This window comes from Dendrobates tinctorius, unplaced genomic scaffold (assembly GCF_039654945.1).
Source record: "Dendrobates tinctorius isolate UK_male_01 unplaced genomic scaffold, ASM3965494v1 ptg000171l, whole genome shotgun sequence".
Taxonomy (NCBI): Eukaryota; Metazoa; Chordata; class Amphibia; order Anura; family Dendrobatidae; genus Dendrobates; species Dendrobates tinctorius.
Window position 1 is genome coordinate 19,279,914 of NW_027361838.1, and position 17,812 is coordinate 19,297,725.

General features: G+C 40.0%; 1 protein-coding gene across 5 annotated transcripts in view; it reads left to right on the forward strand.

Annotated features, from left to right (window-relative positions):
* PTPRM (protein tyrosine phosphatase receptor type M) overlaps positions 1-17,812 on the forward strand; it is a 929,698-nt gene that overhangs the window by 465,826 nt on the left and 446,060 nt on the right. For all 5 annotated transcript variants that reach the window (XM_073550942.1, XM_073550938.1, XM_073550940.1 and 2 more), the window contains exons 9-11: positions 3,521-3,630; positions 12,782-12,983; positions 15,064-15,166. In XM_073550942.1, the coding sequence (XP_073407043.1) occupies positions 3,521-3,630; positions 12,782-12,983; positions 15,064-15,166 (415 nt within the window). The remainder of the gene's footprint in view (positions 1-3,520; positions 3,631-12,781; positions 12,984-15,063; positions 15,167-17,812) is intronic.

Here is a 17,812-nt window from a genome sequence, read left to right on the forward strand (position 1 = left end):
TTGCAAATAATATTTATCTTACATTTTTTGCTAACACTAATTGTGAATCATTTGATATTTGGTGAATTTTAAAAATTCAGTTAGAGTATATTTTGGAAAATTGGTTGCTAAGATTGCTCCATTAATTTGATTATGGGACATGTAGATAAGTTGTCCAAGATAAAATAGACAGCTGAATTCTAAGATACCAGTAACAAAGTCTAATATGCAAGTAGTGCTCCTCTAGCCTGTGTGGTCTCTCCCAGTTGTTGTCACATCTAGCAAGGGTGCTGTAATACTAGTGATCTCATTCCGATTTCTTTTATGGACAGATCTTTCTGTCGCTTTACCATTCTCTCTTTTAGGGTACGCTTACACTGCTGTATAAGTGCTAGGTTATGTTTTATCAGATAAGACTTCGCCCAATATTATACTAAGGGCCCCGTCACACATAACAACTCACCAGCAATCCCGACAATGATATCAACGTGTCAGGATAGCTGGTAAGTCGCTATGTGAACGCTGGTGAGCTGTGAAACAGACAGCTTCACCAGTGATCAGCACAGCGACGCCGAGCGCGCAGCGTCGCTGTGTTCGTTAGTTACCAGCGCGCTGATGCAGGGAGCTGGTAACTAACGTACACATCGGGTATCCAAGGGATGTGCGTCCCTTAGATACCCAATGTGTACGTTAGTTACCAGCTCCCTGCATCAGCGCGCTGGTAACTATCGTACACATCGGGTTTCTAAGGGCCGCACGTCCCTTGGATACCCGATGTGTACGTTAGTTACCAGCTGATCGCTTGTCTCCCGCCTGTCACACGCAGCGATGTGTGCTGGCCAGCGGGAGACCAGCGACCAAAGAAAAGTCCTGGGCTTTCCTACAGTGATCAGCGATACCGGCAGGGATCTCGTTAGCGAGATCGCTATGTTAGACGGGGCCCTAAGGGGTGTGTAGGTATGCGATTATTTTCCCATGCCGATTGCCCATCACACTCAGCTGACAGCTCAAACTCTGACAGAGTGTCATTAGCATAATCGGCCCGATTATCTATCATGGGACAATATATGCCAGTATGAGCAAACCCTTAGCAGCATATTTCAATGGTTAATACCACAAAAGCAACTATGGGCAAGCTAACATCTATCATCACTTAATAATGATCCCAGTAGATTTAAAGCTGTCTATGACCAAAAACTATTTAATGGATAAAGTAAATGTAAACTCCAGACTAAATATACAAAAAAGAAAAAAAAAAATGCTATACATAAAATCATATAAAATATATGTTTATTTATTAGTTACAAATACATGTATGCAATGATAAAAATTAAAAAATACCATATAACCCTAGGTAATGTAATATATGCCCAGAGCAATTTTACAGGCAACTAATATCTTTGATGGCACAAAAAAAAATATATATATTTATATCCAGTGTTACAACAACCACCAGTGACTATGAATAGAAAAATAAAAAAATTAAATACAATGGCTTTGCGTGTGTACAGAGACCAGCCCACAGTGCGCTACCAACAATAGTGCCAAAGAAAAATTAAACAAATACTCCCAAGTGCTTACCCATATAGTATGGTGCCTGGTTGCTCTGGACCCACGTGTCACCCCTGACGCGTGTTTCGCTTCTGGCTTTATCAAAAGGGATACGCCATTACACTTTTTTACCGGTCTTTAATAGTGAACATGATCGGGTGATAAGTTTCTATTGCGCATGCATCCCGACGTCATCGCCAGAGGACGCCCACCATCACCCAGCATTCACCGAGCGCGCATGTCATGGGGAAATCCCCTTTTGACGTCATTTTGACATGCGCGCTGAGTATTATGAAGCCGAAGATAGTGTTTCCCTGGAGAACTCAGGACGCATGCATCAGAAAACAACCACGTCACAAGCAGAAAGATTCAATGAAGCTGTCATCTAATATATCCGCACATACCGCAATGTTTAATATAAAACTATCTATTAGCATAATTTCCATGCAATATATTTGCAAAATATCACATGACCACATAAAATATAGAAAATAAATAAGTGCACTGGTGGCCAATTACCCACAATTATTCAAATCCTTATTAAAATATGTGCAAAAAAAGTGCAAAGTGCCAATAATAATGTAATATACACAAATATAATTATCCATCAGCTGAAACATGTGATGCATGAATTACATGCCGTATAATAAATTTACGGCCATCTATAAACAGTATAAATATAATAACACTGAATTAATATATAAGTGCTGAAGTGCCGCAAAGTGAATATATAATAATATAATATATGACATATAATAAGTGTACAGAAATTTATGTATATAATATGCAATCATAAAAATAATGATAGTGCAATACTCAACATAATTGTGAACACCACAATATAAAAAATATTGGATTCAATATTTCATTTATTAAAACGGCCACCAGCGCATTTTTTCTCCTCTTTTCATTTCATATTCATTTCTTCATCATTCTCCTGCTTGTATCTTCAGTGGAATGAAATGTAATATAAATTTGTAAATTTCTCCGACTGCATTCTCCCACATAAACACCAAAAAGTACCGGATAATAAATCCTAAAAAGACTAAATGTGAAAACCATAATTAATAATAATAATAAAAAGAAAAAAATAAATAAAAATAATATAATAAAATAAATAAAATCACATTTTGAAACAATTAGAGCACAAAGAATGACAAGGTGAAACAAGGGTCCTCATAAAAATGGAGCAAAGCTCCGTTTTTCATTTAACCCCATAGGGGTCATTGAGTCCAGTTCCACAATCCATTTACACTCAGTTTGCGCTAAAAGGCGCTTGATGTTACCACCCCTACTACCACAATGCACTTGGTCGATACCAATGACCTTTAATCCCATAGGATCACTGTTATGCATCATGCGAAAATGCCTAGGGAGGGTTTTGAGGGTACCTACATCCTCAACTTTGTGGGCATTTGAAATATCCCTTGCATGTTCCCTTACACGAAAGCGGAGCTGACGTGAAGTCAACCCCACATATATCTTGGAACAGGGACATGTGGCCAGATATACAACGTGTGTACTACTACAGCTAAGATGATGTCGAATCGAGAATGATTTTATAACATTTGAACTCTTGAATTGAGTCCCCCTGATCAAGTTCTTGTAAGTGCAGGCCAAACAGTCCCCACAAGGGAAACAACCACATGTAGGTTGTCTATTATTAGGACTATTACGCTTCTGTCTGACAAGTTAAAATAAAAGAAAAAAAAGTAAGGGGCTAAAGAGAATGTGTCTTTAGATAACGACCTATTGTTAAAACCCAGGTTTTATTTTCAACCTGTTTTTGGAGTTTTACTGATGTTTTAATGTTTTGTTTGACTATCAATATAAAAATATATTGACATATTCCAGTTTTCACAGTAGGCAATAAATGATATGCCAACACGTTCTCGACTTTGCTGTGTAGACTGGGAAACAATTAGCCTATATAAATAATAGGACTAATATTTTAAATGGCCATGTTACATGCTGATTGTTGTCTTTTTAGTGCCGGGGGCTGTACCTTTAGAGTCCATTCAAAGCAGCACATTTGAGGAGAAGATTTTTCTACAGTGGAGGGAGCCTGCACAGACCTATGGCATTATTACATTGTATGATGTAAGTCACAATTTTCTTAAAGGTTCTTTGCTTTTATCAATGGGAAACATACTGTATTTTAATACATAATACTGTGTAAATGTGCATTCCCTTAGTCACAAATGTAATAGATGATTAATATTGACATTATTATTACAATTCTGCAACTACTGCTAATTTGTCAATTTTTAAAATGGCCTACATGGTGACAAAAGTCGCCTTTATTTATTAATTGCTGTGCACAATTTTCCTGAAGGATTTTTTAAACAAAATGATAGCTTGGTCCTTGGGATAGGTTATAAGCAACATGGTCTCCAAATCCTGAACCATTGGGAATCCGTACAGCAAAAAAATGGCTTTTCACCTTGGCAGCATCTCATTCCTACAATCACAGTACTAGACATATCTGTGTATAGATGGATTGTTGGGCACATGTAGGATAAACATTGTAGGGGCTGTAGAGCTTACCCCAGTTTTATGGACTCATTGTTCCAATTAACCAAAGGATTTTGTTTTTTTAAATGAGGTTATGTAGGCCATATTCAATCTTGTAGTTTTTCTGTCACTATTGAGGCAATATCCAATGCTATTTTCGAACGAGACTCAGAGAGTCATTCTTTTCTTTATACTTGTTCTTTTTGGATCTGCATGTTGAATCCAGTTTCTGGTTCTATTTTTACATATAATGACTATGGTGCTCCTTACTTGAAATAGTTTAAAACACAAAAATGGTGTGGAAACGGAAGATAGAAAGGACTAGATTCTGAAGAAAATGTAGGACAGGAGAACTGAAGAAGTCACCTATTTAGGTGTATCCATATAAATTGCCCACCCTGCAGATCTTTGTAAAAAGATTTTTTTTTAGGGCATGCGTAAAACTGTGGAGATCTGGTGCAACATGAGAAGAGTCTTGGAGATAGGACTGGGAAATTCGAATTATGGAGAATGTTAGTAGTAGATCAAACAATCCTGAAACAAAATCATGGATGTAAAGCATTCCTTAAAGTCTAATTGTGTTTTTTTGGGGGGAATACTCCTTTAAATATTTATCGGTTGTGGCTCAAATATATTTTGGGACAAGCAAGCCACTTGGATGGGAGCTTCATTAGTATTGGGACATGTCCTTATGGTAGATGCGCCAAGAACTAGATGGAGCTAGGATTGTGGTTGTGGTTGTGCACGATCTTGTGCACCTAAGACCATAAACCGCTGTCAGCAGCAACATACATGAGTCAGTCATTTCTTTAGAATACATTATAATTCACAGCTCTTTCTTATGTTCATGCGTATCCATATCATGTACGCCTGTGTCAGCCAAAAAACATGAATGATAGCGTTGCCGATTTCAATGGATTGTTCAAGGACAATAAAGTGGAAATGGCTTAATGGTCACTTTCATTGCTTTTTGCCTGCATTTCTTTTCATGAAACCTATTATGAGAGTAGCAATCAGGTGTAGTTTAAAAAGCAACATTTATTTGAATGCAAATTCCCTACAATTATATGCTGCTAGTTCTGTAGGAACGATTCCCTGCCTAACAAAGGACCTTACGTGACTATATTGGAAGTCTACTGACAAAGAATGGAACCGTCTAAGCTGTCAGGCAATAATCAGGAGGAAAGCCATCTCTTCGCCCAACTTAGCTGTTGTTTGGTTGCTTTCTGACTGGCATTATAATGAGGAAATTATCCCAATCCAAAGAACAGAACTGTACAGCAACTAAAGCACTTTCTACTTCTCCAGTATGGAGCTTTATATTTCCAAATACATTATTAAGGACTGGTAGCTTCATACATGTACATAACATATAGAGAGGGCTCTTTTCACAGAAGATCCAGTCATTTATTAAAGAAGGCTCTGCTTTTATGTAATGCACACACAAGAGGTTTTTATGATGAGCCAGAATAGTGTGTGAAGAGAGAGAGGAAGAAAACTCTACTTTTCACCTGTCAATCAAACATTCGACATTTGGTGGGACTCAAAAGTCACAAATGCTTCTGCCAAGTCAAAAACGTCAGTTTTGACAGCAAAAAAAAAAAAAAAAAAAAAAGAGAACAAAAGGTTACTGAAATATTTATTTTTGTCCCTCGCTATGCAAATGGCTGCCTAAAAGATGCACTTGAATTGCTGGTGGAAATTTTCTAAAGCAAGGATTCTTGACAGTTCTGTTAGAATAGACAGTTCCGTCAGAATCGGATAAATACTGTGCCCCGTGCCTGTTTTCAGCCATCTCAATCCTTTGACCAGTGTGTGGCAATTAAAATGACGTTAGCAGGGAAAGATTGACTTGTTTTGATGGTTCCACATCTAATGATGCACCAATTATATCCACAAAGGATACGATGTAAATATCAGTACGGAAAATAATTGGCAATGAACTTCAAAGCCTCAAATGTCCATCATTGTGTTCTTTCCACTCCTCTGTTAAAGTAAAAGAAAGGAAGAAATGTTTTTTCCATTATCATCTATCTAATATTATCATATATCTATGATGTTTTAGATATATTTTTTTCTTCAATGGATTATCTCATGAATATTATTAAAAAGAAGTTGCTCAGGGATTCATCTGATCACTGCAGGTTCAGATGCACGGACGTCTGACAATCAGCTGTTATTATCAGGGAAAGCCATGCTTGTTCTTATATTCCAGTCATTCCCAGGGATAACCGCCTCTGTAACTTGCTAGGTAAAATGAATCCTTCCATACATTTCAACTACGACAAGGAAAGCCATAACTCTCCACTGCTGGGTGGGAATCCATGATTCAAATATTTTGACCACTGCAGAGAAATGTAGAATTACATAGCAGTGATTTGCATAGATGGCCAATATGAACTGTTGAATTGTAAGATGCTATGGAATATGTTGGTGCTTTATAAATAAAGATTATTATTATTAAATTTTGTGAGGCATTGAGGAGGATCATGTGCAAAGGTCGATATGTATCCCCCAGGATGCAAACTGAGTCCTATTAGACCCACTGGCGTGCCTTGTATTCACAGCAGGACGTGTGTGAGTCACAAGTAAAAGTAAGTGTGGACCTGGCAAGCTATTTGGCCAAGACAATGTTCAGGAAAACCCTGTAAGTGCTTTTATTTTTGAAGCGGACTGCAGAATGGTAGTGGGGCCGTCCGCTTCCTCCAAGCCGGGTCTTACAAGTGGCCCATAGCCACAGATTCCAGTTAAAAACCCTGCAGTATAGGGTTTGGGTGTGTCAGTGTTTGTTTGCAAGTAGCAGAGCAGCTGGCTCTGCAGCGTCCAGCCTGTGTGAGGTAAGACAGACCCAAGAGCAACGAACGCCTGGCACCCCGCAGCGTGATACGGTAGTGCAATCGCCCTCAGCAACCGGTCTCACGTACTGACTGTTGTGACGCCCTGGTAGCGATCCGGAAGATACCCTGTACTCTACACTGTGTGAGTTTTTTGGACATTAAACACGTTTGCTGTGAACTTTCCTGTGGTCCCTGCCTAACTGTTACACTGCACCAACCCTGCTGCTCTACACTTTGTATCTCTGGGTTCCAATGAAACCAGAACCTTTGACGTCCATATGTACATATGTATAAGGCACATGTAATGCTACAGTGTGTACACGAAACGCGTAGAGTTTTTGGAATAAAAAGAAAGTTATCACTGCTTGGTCCTTGGATTAACTCCTTGTGAACTTTGGACTGGAACAGCGCGATCCTGAAAGCCGGACTTCTCTCCTTCCTATATATGCAATTCTAGTGACCGGCTGATTGCTGCAGTTCATCGGATCCTACCCATTTGTGCTTATGGTTGTTGTGTTCCACACAACTGAACCAGGTGAGTGGATCCATATCTGTTGAAACGTTTATATCATTGGATAAGACCCTATTGTGCGCTTCTGTCTCCCCCTTTTTTATATTTCTCATTATTACACATAACTTAATTTATGGACATCTTTGATTTGATTTCTTTGCCTGTGAGGATTGGATGGGTAGTTTCCAACATCTGGTGAGCATTTCATGTCAATAGCACCTTTAGAAACACTGTATATACTCGTGTATAAGCCGAGACCCCTAATTTTGCCACAAAAAACTGGGAAAACTTATTGACTCGAGTATAAGTTGAGGGTGGTGCTGCACAAAGGTTAATGGTGGTCCAAAAAAGATGCTCCATAGATAAATACCCCCTATAAAATGCTGCACAAGGGTTAATGGTGGTGCGAAAAGATGCTCCATAGATAAATACCCCCCATAAAATGCTGCACAAGGGTTACTGGTTGTTAGGCTTGCGGAAAGCACCAAGTAAAGGTGTTAATGAGGTGCGTTCGCAGCCTGGGGTCCACCATGCAGAGATGGAAACTGCTGCTAGACAATGACGGATACGATATAACAGGTGGAAGCCGGACACCGACGGGTAAGCTCTGACCCGGTGCTTGCAAGAGCGGACTCTGTTACCACACGGAGTACACACTAGCCGGCATATAACCGTACCCTGTTAAGCTTCACAAGACACGACTGAGAGTAGTATACCGCACAGAGCGGATGCTATGACTACGCTGGCGATCGCCACTAACCAGCGTGAGAACGGTTCTGGAAAGCGCTAGTAACTGCGCACGGCGCCGCACGGATAGCCGCTGCAGTAACTGCATAGTTGTGGCGTCTGCACTATCTGATGCCCACTGGAGCTAATGGAACCAGCGCTAACTGCACTGCGGCGCTAGTCAGTAAGAGTGCTAGGTGCTGAGACTAACTCTAAGACCCTAACTCATACACAACCAAGGAAGGGGGATCTTAATGAGTCAGTCACCAGAATCATACACCCATCATCAGACACACCACTAAAGCAAAAGACTCAATGTCTATCATAGCGCATGGTGGTGCAGCCATGCAAACCTTTTATAGCAGCGTCCTTCCGGGGCCCTCCTGATGGTGTACTGTAATCCGAGCTGGAGAAGGACCTGAACATGTGACCTCCGATCTCCAATGAGAGATCGTCCCACGGGCATGCTCAGTGGACCAAAAGGAGGACTTAGTCCCTGGAGTAGTTCGCCGCTGGCCAGCATGCGTTGCTATAGCTGGACTAGAGGTGGCAGCAGCAACCAAACCTACAATGCTGGTGTGAGCAGAGCGCTGGGATCAACGAGTCTGCTGAGCAGGCTCCACTGCAGCCGGAGAGGAATGGGAGACCGCTGAAGGCAAAGCTCGGGATTCCTGTTGTGCAGCAACAGGAACCCGATGCCTAACACTGGTGACCCAGAAAGATGCTCCATAGATAAAATACCCCCCATAAAATGCTGCACAAGGGTTATTGGTGGCCCAAGAAGATGCTCCATAGATAAAATACTCCCATAAAATGCTGCACAAGGGTTAATGGTGGCCCGAGAAGATGCTTCATAGATAAATAGCCCCCATAAAATGCTGAACAAGGGTTAATGGTGGCCCAAGAAGATGCTCCATAGATAAAGACAGCCTGTAGATTGCTGCTGCGATTAAAAAATTACATACTCACCTCTTGTCGCTGGGGGCCAGGTGCCGGTGTTGCCGCTGGCTCAGGCCCCCGGCACTGGCGATATTCACCTGTCCCCTTCCATCGCAGCGTGCGCCGCTCTGTCTCCCGGATCCTCTGCAGTGACCTTCAGCAGAGGGCGCGCACTGACTACGTCATCACGCCCTCTGACCTAAACGTCACAGGCAGAGGACATAGCGGTGGAACGGTGACAGGTTAACATAGCACTGCTCCCCGTCCTCCCCCGTCATACTCACCCCCTCCTGGAGCATGGTCTCTGCAGCCCGCCTGCTTCTTCCATGTTCTCGGCTCCGCTGCTCTTCCAGATTTCAGCGGTCACGTGGTACCGCTCATTAAAGTCATGAATATGCACATATTCATGACTTTAATGAGCGGTACCATGTGACCTCTGAACGCAGGAAGAGCTGGGGTGCCGAGACCATGGAAGGAGCAGGGGGGCTGCAGTGACCGTGCCAGAAGGGGATGAGTATGATCTCTGACACCCGTGCTCCCCCTCCACCGCCGACCCCCGGTATATGACTCGAGTATAAGCCGAGAGGGGGACTTTCAGCCTTAAAAAATGGGCTGAGAATCTCAGCTTATACTTGAGTATATACGGCATATTTACCGACATGTCCAATATTTATTTCACCCGCTGTATATATTCACAAAGGAAATTTAGCCCCTATAAAAATCTTGCCTGTTGTAGAGTTTACTAGTTTCATTTTATATAAATAATATATGAAATATATGTATATATACTAATTTCTGTTAATGTTGATGATTATGGCTTACAGCCAATGAAACCCAAAAGTCATTATCTCAGTAAATTAGAATAATTAACAAAAAAAATCTCTAAAGGATTCCTAAGTGTTTAAAAAAGTCCCTTAGTCTGTTTCAGTAGGCTCCACAATCATGGGGAAGACTGCTGACTTGACAGATGTCCAGAAGGCAGTCATTGACACACTCTACAAGGAGGGTAAACCACAAAAGGTCATTGCTAAAGAAGCTGGCTGTTCACAGAGTGCTGTATCCAAGCATATTAATGGAAAGTTGAGTGGAAGGAAAAAGTGTGGTAGAAAAAGGTGCACAAGCAACAGAGATAACCGCAGCCTTGAAAGGATTGTTACGAAAAGACCATTCAAAAATTTGAGGGAGGATTCACAAGGAGTAGACTTGAACAAATACCTGGTTTAAAAACAACAGTATCAATGTGTTTGATTGGCCAGCATCTTGCCTGACCTTATCCCCAAAGAGAATCAATGATGTATTGTCAAGAGGAAGATGAGAGACACCAGACCCAACATTGCAGACAAGCTGAAGGCTGCTATCAAAGAAACCTGGGCTTCCATATCACCTCAGCAGTGCCACAGACTGATCGCCTCCATGCCACGCCGCTTTGATGCAGTAATTGATGCCAAAAGAGCCCTGACCAAGTACTAAGCGCATTTACTGAACATACATTTCAGTAGGCCAACATTTCGGATTTTAAAATAATTTTTAAAGTTGGTGTTATAAAGTATTCAAATTTACTGAGATAATGACTTTTGGGTTTTCATTGGCTGTAATCCATAATCATCAACATTAACAGAAATAAACACTTGAAATAGATCACTCTGTTGTAATGACTTTATATAATATATGAGTTTCACTTTTTGTATTGAAGAACTGAAATAAATTAACTTTTTGATGATATTCTAATTTTGTGAGAAGCACCTGTATGTAGCCACAGCCACATCATGGCAATACTCTTAATGGGTCCTTAACCTTAACCCCTTCCCAACATAGCCACTTTCCATTTTTGTTTTTTTTGTATTTTTCTTCCAAGAGCCATAACATCTTTATTTTTCCGTCCACATAGACAAATGAGGGCTTTTTTGTGGGACAAGTTATAATTTTGAATGACACCATTCATTTTACCACGTAGTTTACTGGAAAACAAGAACAAAATTCAAAGTACGTTGAAATTGCAAACAAAATGCGATTCAAATATTGTTTATTTGGGAAATGTTTTTACAGTGTACATTGTGTGGTAAAAATTACTTGGCAATATGATTCTCCTCATCAGTATGATTATGGCAATAACAAATTTGTCCATTCTTTTTTATTATTTTAGTGGAAAAAAAAATCAGAAATAAAAAAAAAAACATTTTGTGATTGTGTTGCCATTTTCTGAGGCCCATAATGTTTTCATTTTTCAGTCGATAAAGCTAGGTGAGGCCTTATTTGTTTCAGGGTGAGACAACAGCTTATTGAGCTCTGTGGTGACAGGCAGGGAGGTCTTCAACAGACCCCTTGTTGTCATAGCAATCCATCAGTGCCCTGTGATGAAGTCACATTTCATGAGGCACCCCCATGCTGACACGCTGCTTAGGCTGTTGTCAGAGTTTGACAGGGGCATTTTAACAGGTTAACAGACTGCTAGAGGCAGGAGTGGTTGTGTATCACAACCATTTTCTGCCGGATATGAGTTTGGCTCATCCCGTAAGCCTGCTCCATACACCCGCTACAAACTTGCGCCGTACATGTATGTCAGTAAGGTTTTAAAGATGTGCTGTTTTGCATCACCAGCACCGAAGTGATACCGCATCAACAGGGTAAGCGATGCTTTATCATGCACCACCCATGCTGCCAGACAAAGCCCCCATGGCTCCAGGCCATACCACCCCACAGGCTCAGTTTTCATAGCATCAATGGCTACTGCACAACACCACTACTAGGTGAAAGGAACAAAAAATTCTCCTTTCCACATTTTCTAAGACTAAAAGCTGTGAGAAACATCGGTGGGAACCTATTGCAGTCTCCTACTAATTTAAAAAAATCTGAGCCAAATAGGATGAGTATTGACAAGAGAGGAGACAGAATGCAAAATGCTACAATGTTAGAAAAACAAGACATGGACCACGCATTCATCATAAATTCATCATTTGCATCTAAAAATGAACAAAACTGAATGTGAGGTTCTTAGTTGAGTTTCTGATCACACTGTATGATACCTCCCCTGCAGTGGTTGACGCACAACGCCGCACCTGTATGGTCCCAGTTGGAGATTTACCATGATGTGGCCGTGGGTTTCATATAACTCAGAACCTTGTGTTCAGATTTGTGAGTTTTTTCTTAGCCACAATAGATCAGTGTATGAGTTTTGGATGTGCAGAGTGCCGTCCATCTCTTCTTCTACAGTTATGTTATATGATTGACCCATATCTACTGTTGTTCACTGCACCTATCCTGGTGCCCTGTATCTCCAAGGCTGTCTATGAAGCTTGTATCACCTCTGATTTTACATTTCCTTATGTACAAAAAATATCAGAGAAATGGTATCAGTCATGATGAAAACCTAATCCTTTAAGGCAACGTAATTATTAATAGACAGGAGCAGACTATAGTCTATACGTGTGAAGTGGAAAAGCAAACAACTTGTAGGTATTAGGTTAAGTCAGGAGCCATCTTTCACATTAGTAATCCATCTGGCTCTAAGTCCTTGTATCTATAAAAGTAATAGCTCATAACAGTTTTGGCTGAGTTCCTTCATTGGATTCAGCTTTAGAAGAGTCTGGAGGAATATGATCTTTTATCATAAAATGTCTGACGGTGCATGCATCAGAAGGGCTTACCGGATAAAGATGTAATCTCACACTGCCAACACAAGACTTTCCATTGACTTTCCATTAATTCTACTTGCTTCTTTCTACAGATCTCCTACAAGGCAGTCAGCTCCTTTGACCCAGAAATAGATTTATCCAATCAAAGTGGCCGGATTATAAAGCAAGGAAATGAAACACACTACCTGTTCTTTGGACTGTATCCGGGCACAACATACTCTTTCACAATAAGAGCCAGCACGGCCAAGGGCTTCGGCCCCCCTATTACTAGTCAGTTTACAACCAAGATCTCAGGTATTACATTGAATGATGGGAATGGTCTGTTTTATAATTCTGCTATCTCTACTCGTACATTATTATCTGACTTCTAAAGAAAATCCTGACTGGTGATAGTCACTTTGACAATAATGTGATATAGAAGGTTTGCAGCTGGCAGATAAGACTTCAGAAGAGAATACATGACAAATATCTACAAAGCCAAGGCTTAATGTTTAGTGTGGCACCCGAGCGTTTCCGGGTAATACCAGCTGCGCCAATAGCAAGATATATTTATAGTAAAGCTTTATTATTAGCTTTATTTCATGCTGGGCTAATATACAGATGTGTAACATAGACTTGGGATGTGCCTATGAACTTACCTTTTTGAATGAATGCACGTCGTTATATAAAACTTGGCCAATTTCTAGCAACATACTGAAGCTACCTATATCTAGAGATAGGCTACAAATATTTCAAAACTGAGGCGATTTGGTGGATCTTGTTTGATGTTAGTCGTTTCACTTCCTTACACAAATTCTTGGGTGACTTGCTTTGAGCATTTTAATTGATGTGCAAAAAGCTATGGTAGATCTAAAGCCTCAGTCACTCCAGCTCTATTCTCCACTCAACACCGCCTCTTCCTGCTTGTCTGACAGCCTTTATGCTGTGTGTCTTCAGACAAAGGAACCTCAGTCAAGCAGGAAGAGGTGAAGCTGGGCACAGGTGGGTGGGAAAGAGCTGGAGTGACAGAGGCTTCACATCTACAGCTCATTTGCATATCAATTCAAATGCTGATTTCCCAGAAATGAAGGAACAGACTGACCATGTAAAGGTATTGGTGGACTTGTCTTTGAAAGAGCTAATTGCATATAAATAGTTTGGGATGTGAAATCCTCAAAGTTTATTGTGCCAAAAGAAACCTGATGCAAGCTAATTAAAACTCACTCTGTTTTTCAGACACTTTTTAAAAGTCACAAAGGTCATTAAAATTAAAATATCAATTTCATATCCATTAAAAGAATACACTAGTGTGTGTACAGCCAAAGCTACCAACACATTTCAGATCCCATTTACGTCCTTCTTCTTTGTGTGCAACTTTTTTAAACAAAGCACTTGTGCCAAAAAAGTGGCGCATGCTGACATTAAGCCACTTTCTCTTTCAGACACTTTGATAAAGTATCTAGCAAGACTGAAAAAGTGTCTATAATAGAGCACACATCATTTGCACCAGTTTTTTGAGCACATTGCAAGTGAAAAATTTGTCACACAGGCCCTAGTAAATCTCTACCATTATCTAATGCAGTTTTTGAGGTCCATTTTTGCAGTTGTGTTGTGACCACTCCAAAGTGTAAAAAGCCAACAATTTCTATGATTTGCATCATTGCCAAATAGGCTACAGCTATGCCTGCTTCATTACTGTACGCTTCCCAACTGTGAATGGTCTTAGGTCAGTGCCATCATATTCAATTTTCATTGTGACTTCCCTAAGAACCCTTATAATTGTACTTTTATTTTTTTTATTAGCTGCTACTATTGATTATACTGCAGTAGCGACTGTGTAATCCAAAAATCATAAAATACTGATTTTAGGTCAATTTTTTGGACACAAGTATTCATTAAAAGATATTAAATGAGATTTTATTTGATCGTTCTATGTAATATATAATACTGATTACATGTTTGATGGCATTATGACTAGTTACCTATGTCCTTTGATTTGCACAGGGAACAATATAAATAGGTACAGGAAAGTCATTTTTTTTTTTTTAATTCTTTATTTTATTAATAAAGAGAGATTACAGCAATACAGAAGCAAGATATGTTCAAATTTTGAGGTACAAGTCTGTATGTAGAATTACAGAGCATTAATTATACAGTTTTACTCTTTTCAAACAATATAACACTTAACGAGGTAAATAACCTAACTAAAACTAACCCATTACATAGGCAGGTATCCTTGATGCTCTAGGGCATACTTTACAAAGAAAAACAAGCTCTTGAGGTTCTCCGATAAAAATATTAGTGAAGAGGCCCGATGAACCGCCCCCACCAGAATGTCGCCTCAGCCGATACCAGGAAAGTCATTTTTCACCCAATCTCCATTTTTGTTTCCCAGCACCCTCTATGCCAGCCTATGATTTGGAAACACCTGTTAATCAGACGGAGAGCACACTGACAGTTCTGCTAAAGCCGGCGCAGAGCAGAGGCGCGCCGATCAGGTAAAAGAAGGAAAATAAAAAAGATCTTCTTAAAAAAAAAATGTAATTGATTAATTTCTTGAATATGTTCCTAGGGATTACTTTCCACGCAGTGTACACTGTCTAAATCCGTGTCTGCATTAATACTAATTAAATTAAATAATAGTAGAAAGGAAGGCACTTTGATGAGTATTGTTTAAATCATTTGATCCAGATGCAAGTGGCTGATTCTTTGAAGATGGAGAACAAAGCAGCAGCTCTGGTGTGTGGGTGGCTTATTCGCTCCAGCAATGTAATTGCTTGCTGTTATCAGCAAAATCCCGGGTTATAGCAGATTTTTCATCTGGATGGTTTTACACTTAGTAACTTTCAATATTTACCTATGTAAAGACTTTGCCCAGGTTAATGGTACCCTAGGGTCACAGTGTCACAATAAAGCAGCAGGTTGTCTTTTTTAATGAAAACCCCTGCTTTATGGCCACTTCTTGCGTAGCCGCTTAGGACAGAGAATAGACACTTTTATTTTAGAGTAAGGTGTGTTAAAAAGCTTGACTCTACAGACTCCATAAATGTAGGGTTTTTTGCTGCATCTGCATGAAACAAGCGCTTTGTGATTCCTAAGTTGTATATGAGGTTCCCAGAGACTCGTAGAATTTATCACCATATTGGACTTTGGTTGCAAAGGACACTGAAGTAAAACAAGCGTGCTGAATGGATTCTTTTTAAAAGATTACTATTATTTCATGGTAACGGTCATTAGTTGGACTGGAACTGTAAGTGTAGCGGGCAGCTGCCACAGACACTGGCAGGACTCAAGTGTCAGAGCGGGTCTGCACCCACCCCCACACCAACACCCACACCGTGTATGCGCCACTGGGCTCATCCAGTGTCACGGCGCACACGGCGGAACAGGGATTTGAGTTTAGCTTTGGCAAGCGAGCATTGCCAATGAAAATAAGGGACAATGGTGGGTCTGCAAATCATTGGGTATAACTGAGCTCTTGGCCACACCACGGGTGCGTTAATGCGCTCATATTTGCATCTGAAATATAAGTTTATCTTCAACTACAATATTAACACCTTAATGACCGCCAATACGTCTTTTAACTGCCCTGAGATATAAGAAAATGGCCTCCCCATACAGGTGGCAATCCAGCAGCTGTCAGCTGTCCACTATAGCTGACAACTTGCTACATCAGCCACGATCAGTGTTTTCACCGTCCAAATCTGTTTAACCCCCTAGATGCTGCTGTCAATAGTGACTACATCATATAAATGGTTAACAGAGTGTGGGCCCTCAGATCATGACTGTGTGGTCCTGATGTTGACCATGGCAATTCACGACCAATTAGCAGCCTTAGAGTCTGATGGCTGTTGTAACCTGTTCAGAAGTTAGCTGCATTTAGGTTGTAAAAATACACATTTTCATTTCTGTCATGCCACTTTGCATTAATTCCTGAAGGGTTAATAAACTACCTGACTGCAGTTTTCAATACGTCAGGGGGTGCTGTCTTTAAAATGGTATAACTTTTGGGGTTTTCCCAATATATATGACCCCCAAAGGCACTTCAAACATGGATAGGTCTCAAAAAAATAAACTTTGTAAATTTCCTTGAAAAAATGAAAAATTACTGCTACATTTTTAAACCTCATAAAATACTAACAAAATGAAAGGACATATTACAAATGGTGCTGATGTAAAACAGGCATGTGGGAAATGTTATTTATTAATGTTTTTGTGTTGTGTGACTATCTGAATTAAAGGGATAATCATTCAAAGTTTGAAAATTGCCAATTTTTTAACATTTTTCTCAAATTTCTCATATTTTTTATAAATAAACACAAAACATATCGACCTAAAATCACCATTATCAAAAAGTATAATGTGTCATGAAAAAACAGTCTCAAAATCACTGGAATTTGTTGAAGCGTTCCAGAGTTCTTACCACATAAAGTGACACTGATCAGATTCTAAAAAATTGGCTCTGTCACTAAGGGGGTATGTATTGCTGGTCTACTTATGGGGCTAAATCCCTTATATAATTATTTAAGTGTCTGAATTTGCATTTTTGGTCTGACAGACTTCCTTTAAGTTAAGATTTGACCAGCATTCAGACTTTTCTTCATTTGGGGTTTCTGCAACTTTATATGGCTAGAATAGCACAGGATAAAATACTTCTCTTTTTGTGTAATCAACAAAAACTCTTATGCAACCCAGGTGAATCCAGTTTAAAGAGGACCTGTCACCAAATTTTTCATATCGAATTAAACACATTATGTAGATAGTGGCTGTAGAGCTCATGAAAATGTTATTTTCCTTCTGAGTTGCAGAGATTTTAGTTATCGAAGTATTTGGCCACTAAATCAAGTTGGTGTTATCAGACAGTTTTCACTCGTGAGTGTATTTTCTCCCTGTATGCTACTATCCAATCAAATGCAGGCAGCAACACTCAAAGGAAAGAACATCCACCCCACCGTAGCTCAGAGCAGGTTTTTCAGTGTATGAAATGCAATGATACAGCTCTCCTCCTGTCATAGCATAGGGGCCGCATACTTTGATTGCTAACATCTCTGCAAAAGAGAGGTGTAATAAAGAGAAAAAAAAATCAAAAAACATTTTATTCACCACTGCAAACACTATTACATCCTGTGTCCAGTTCAACCTGA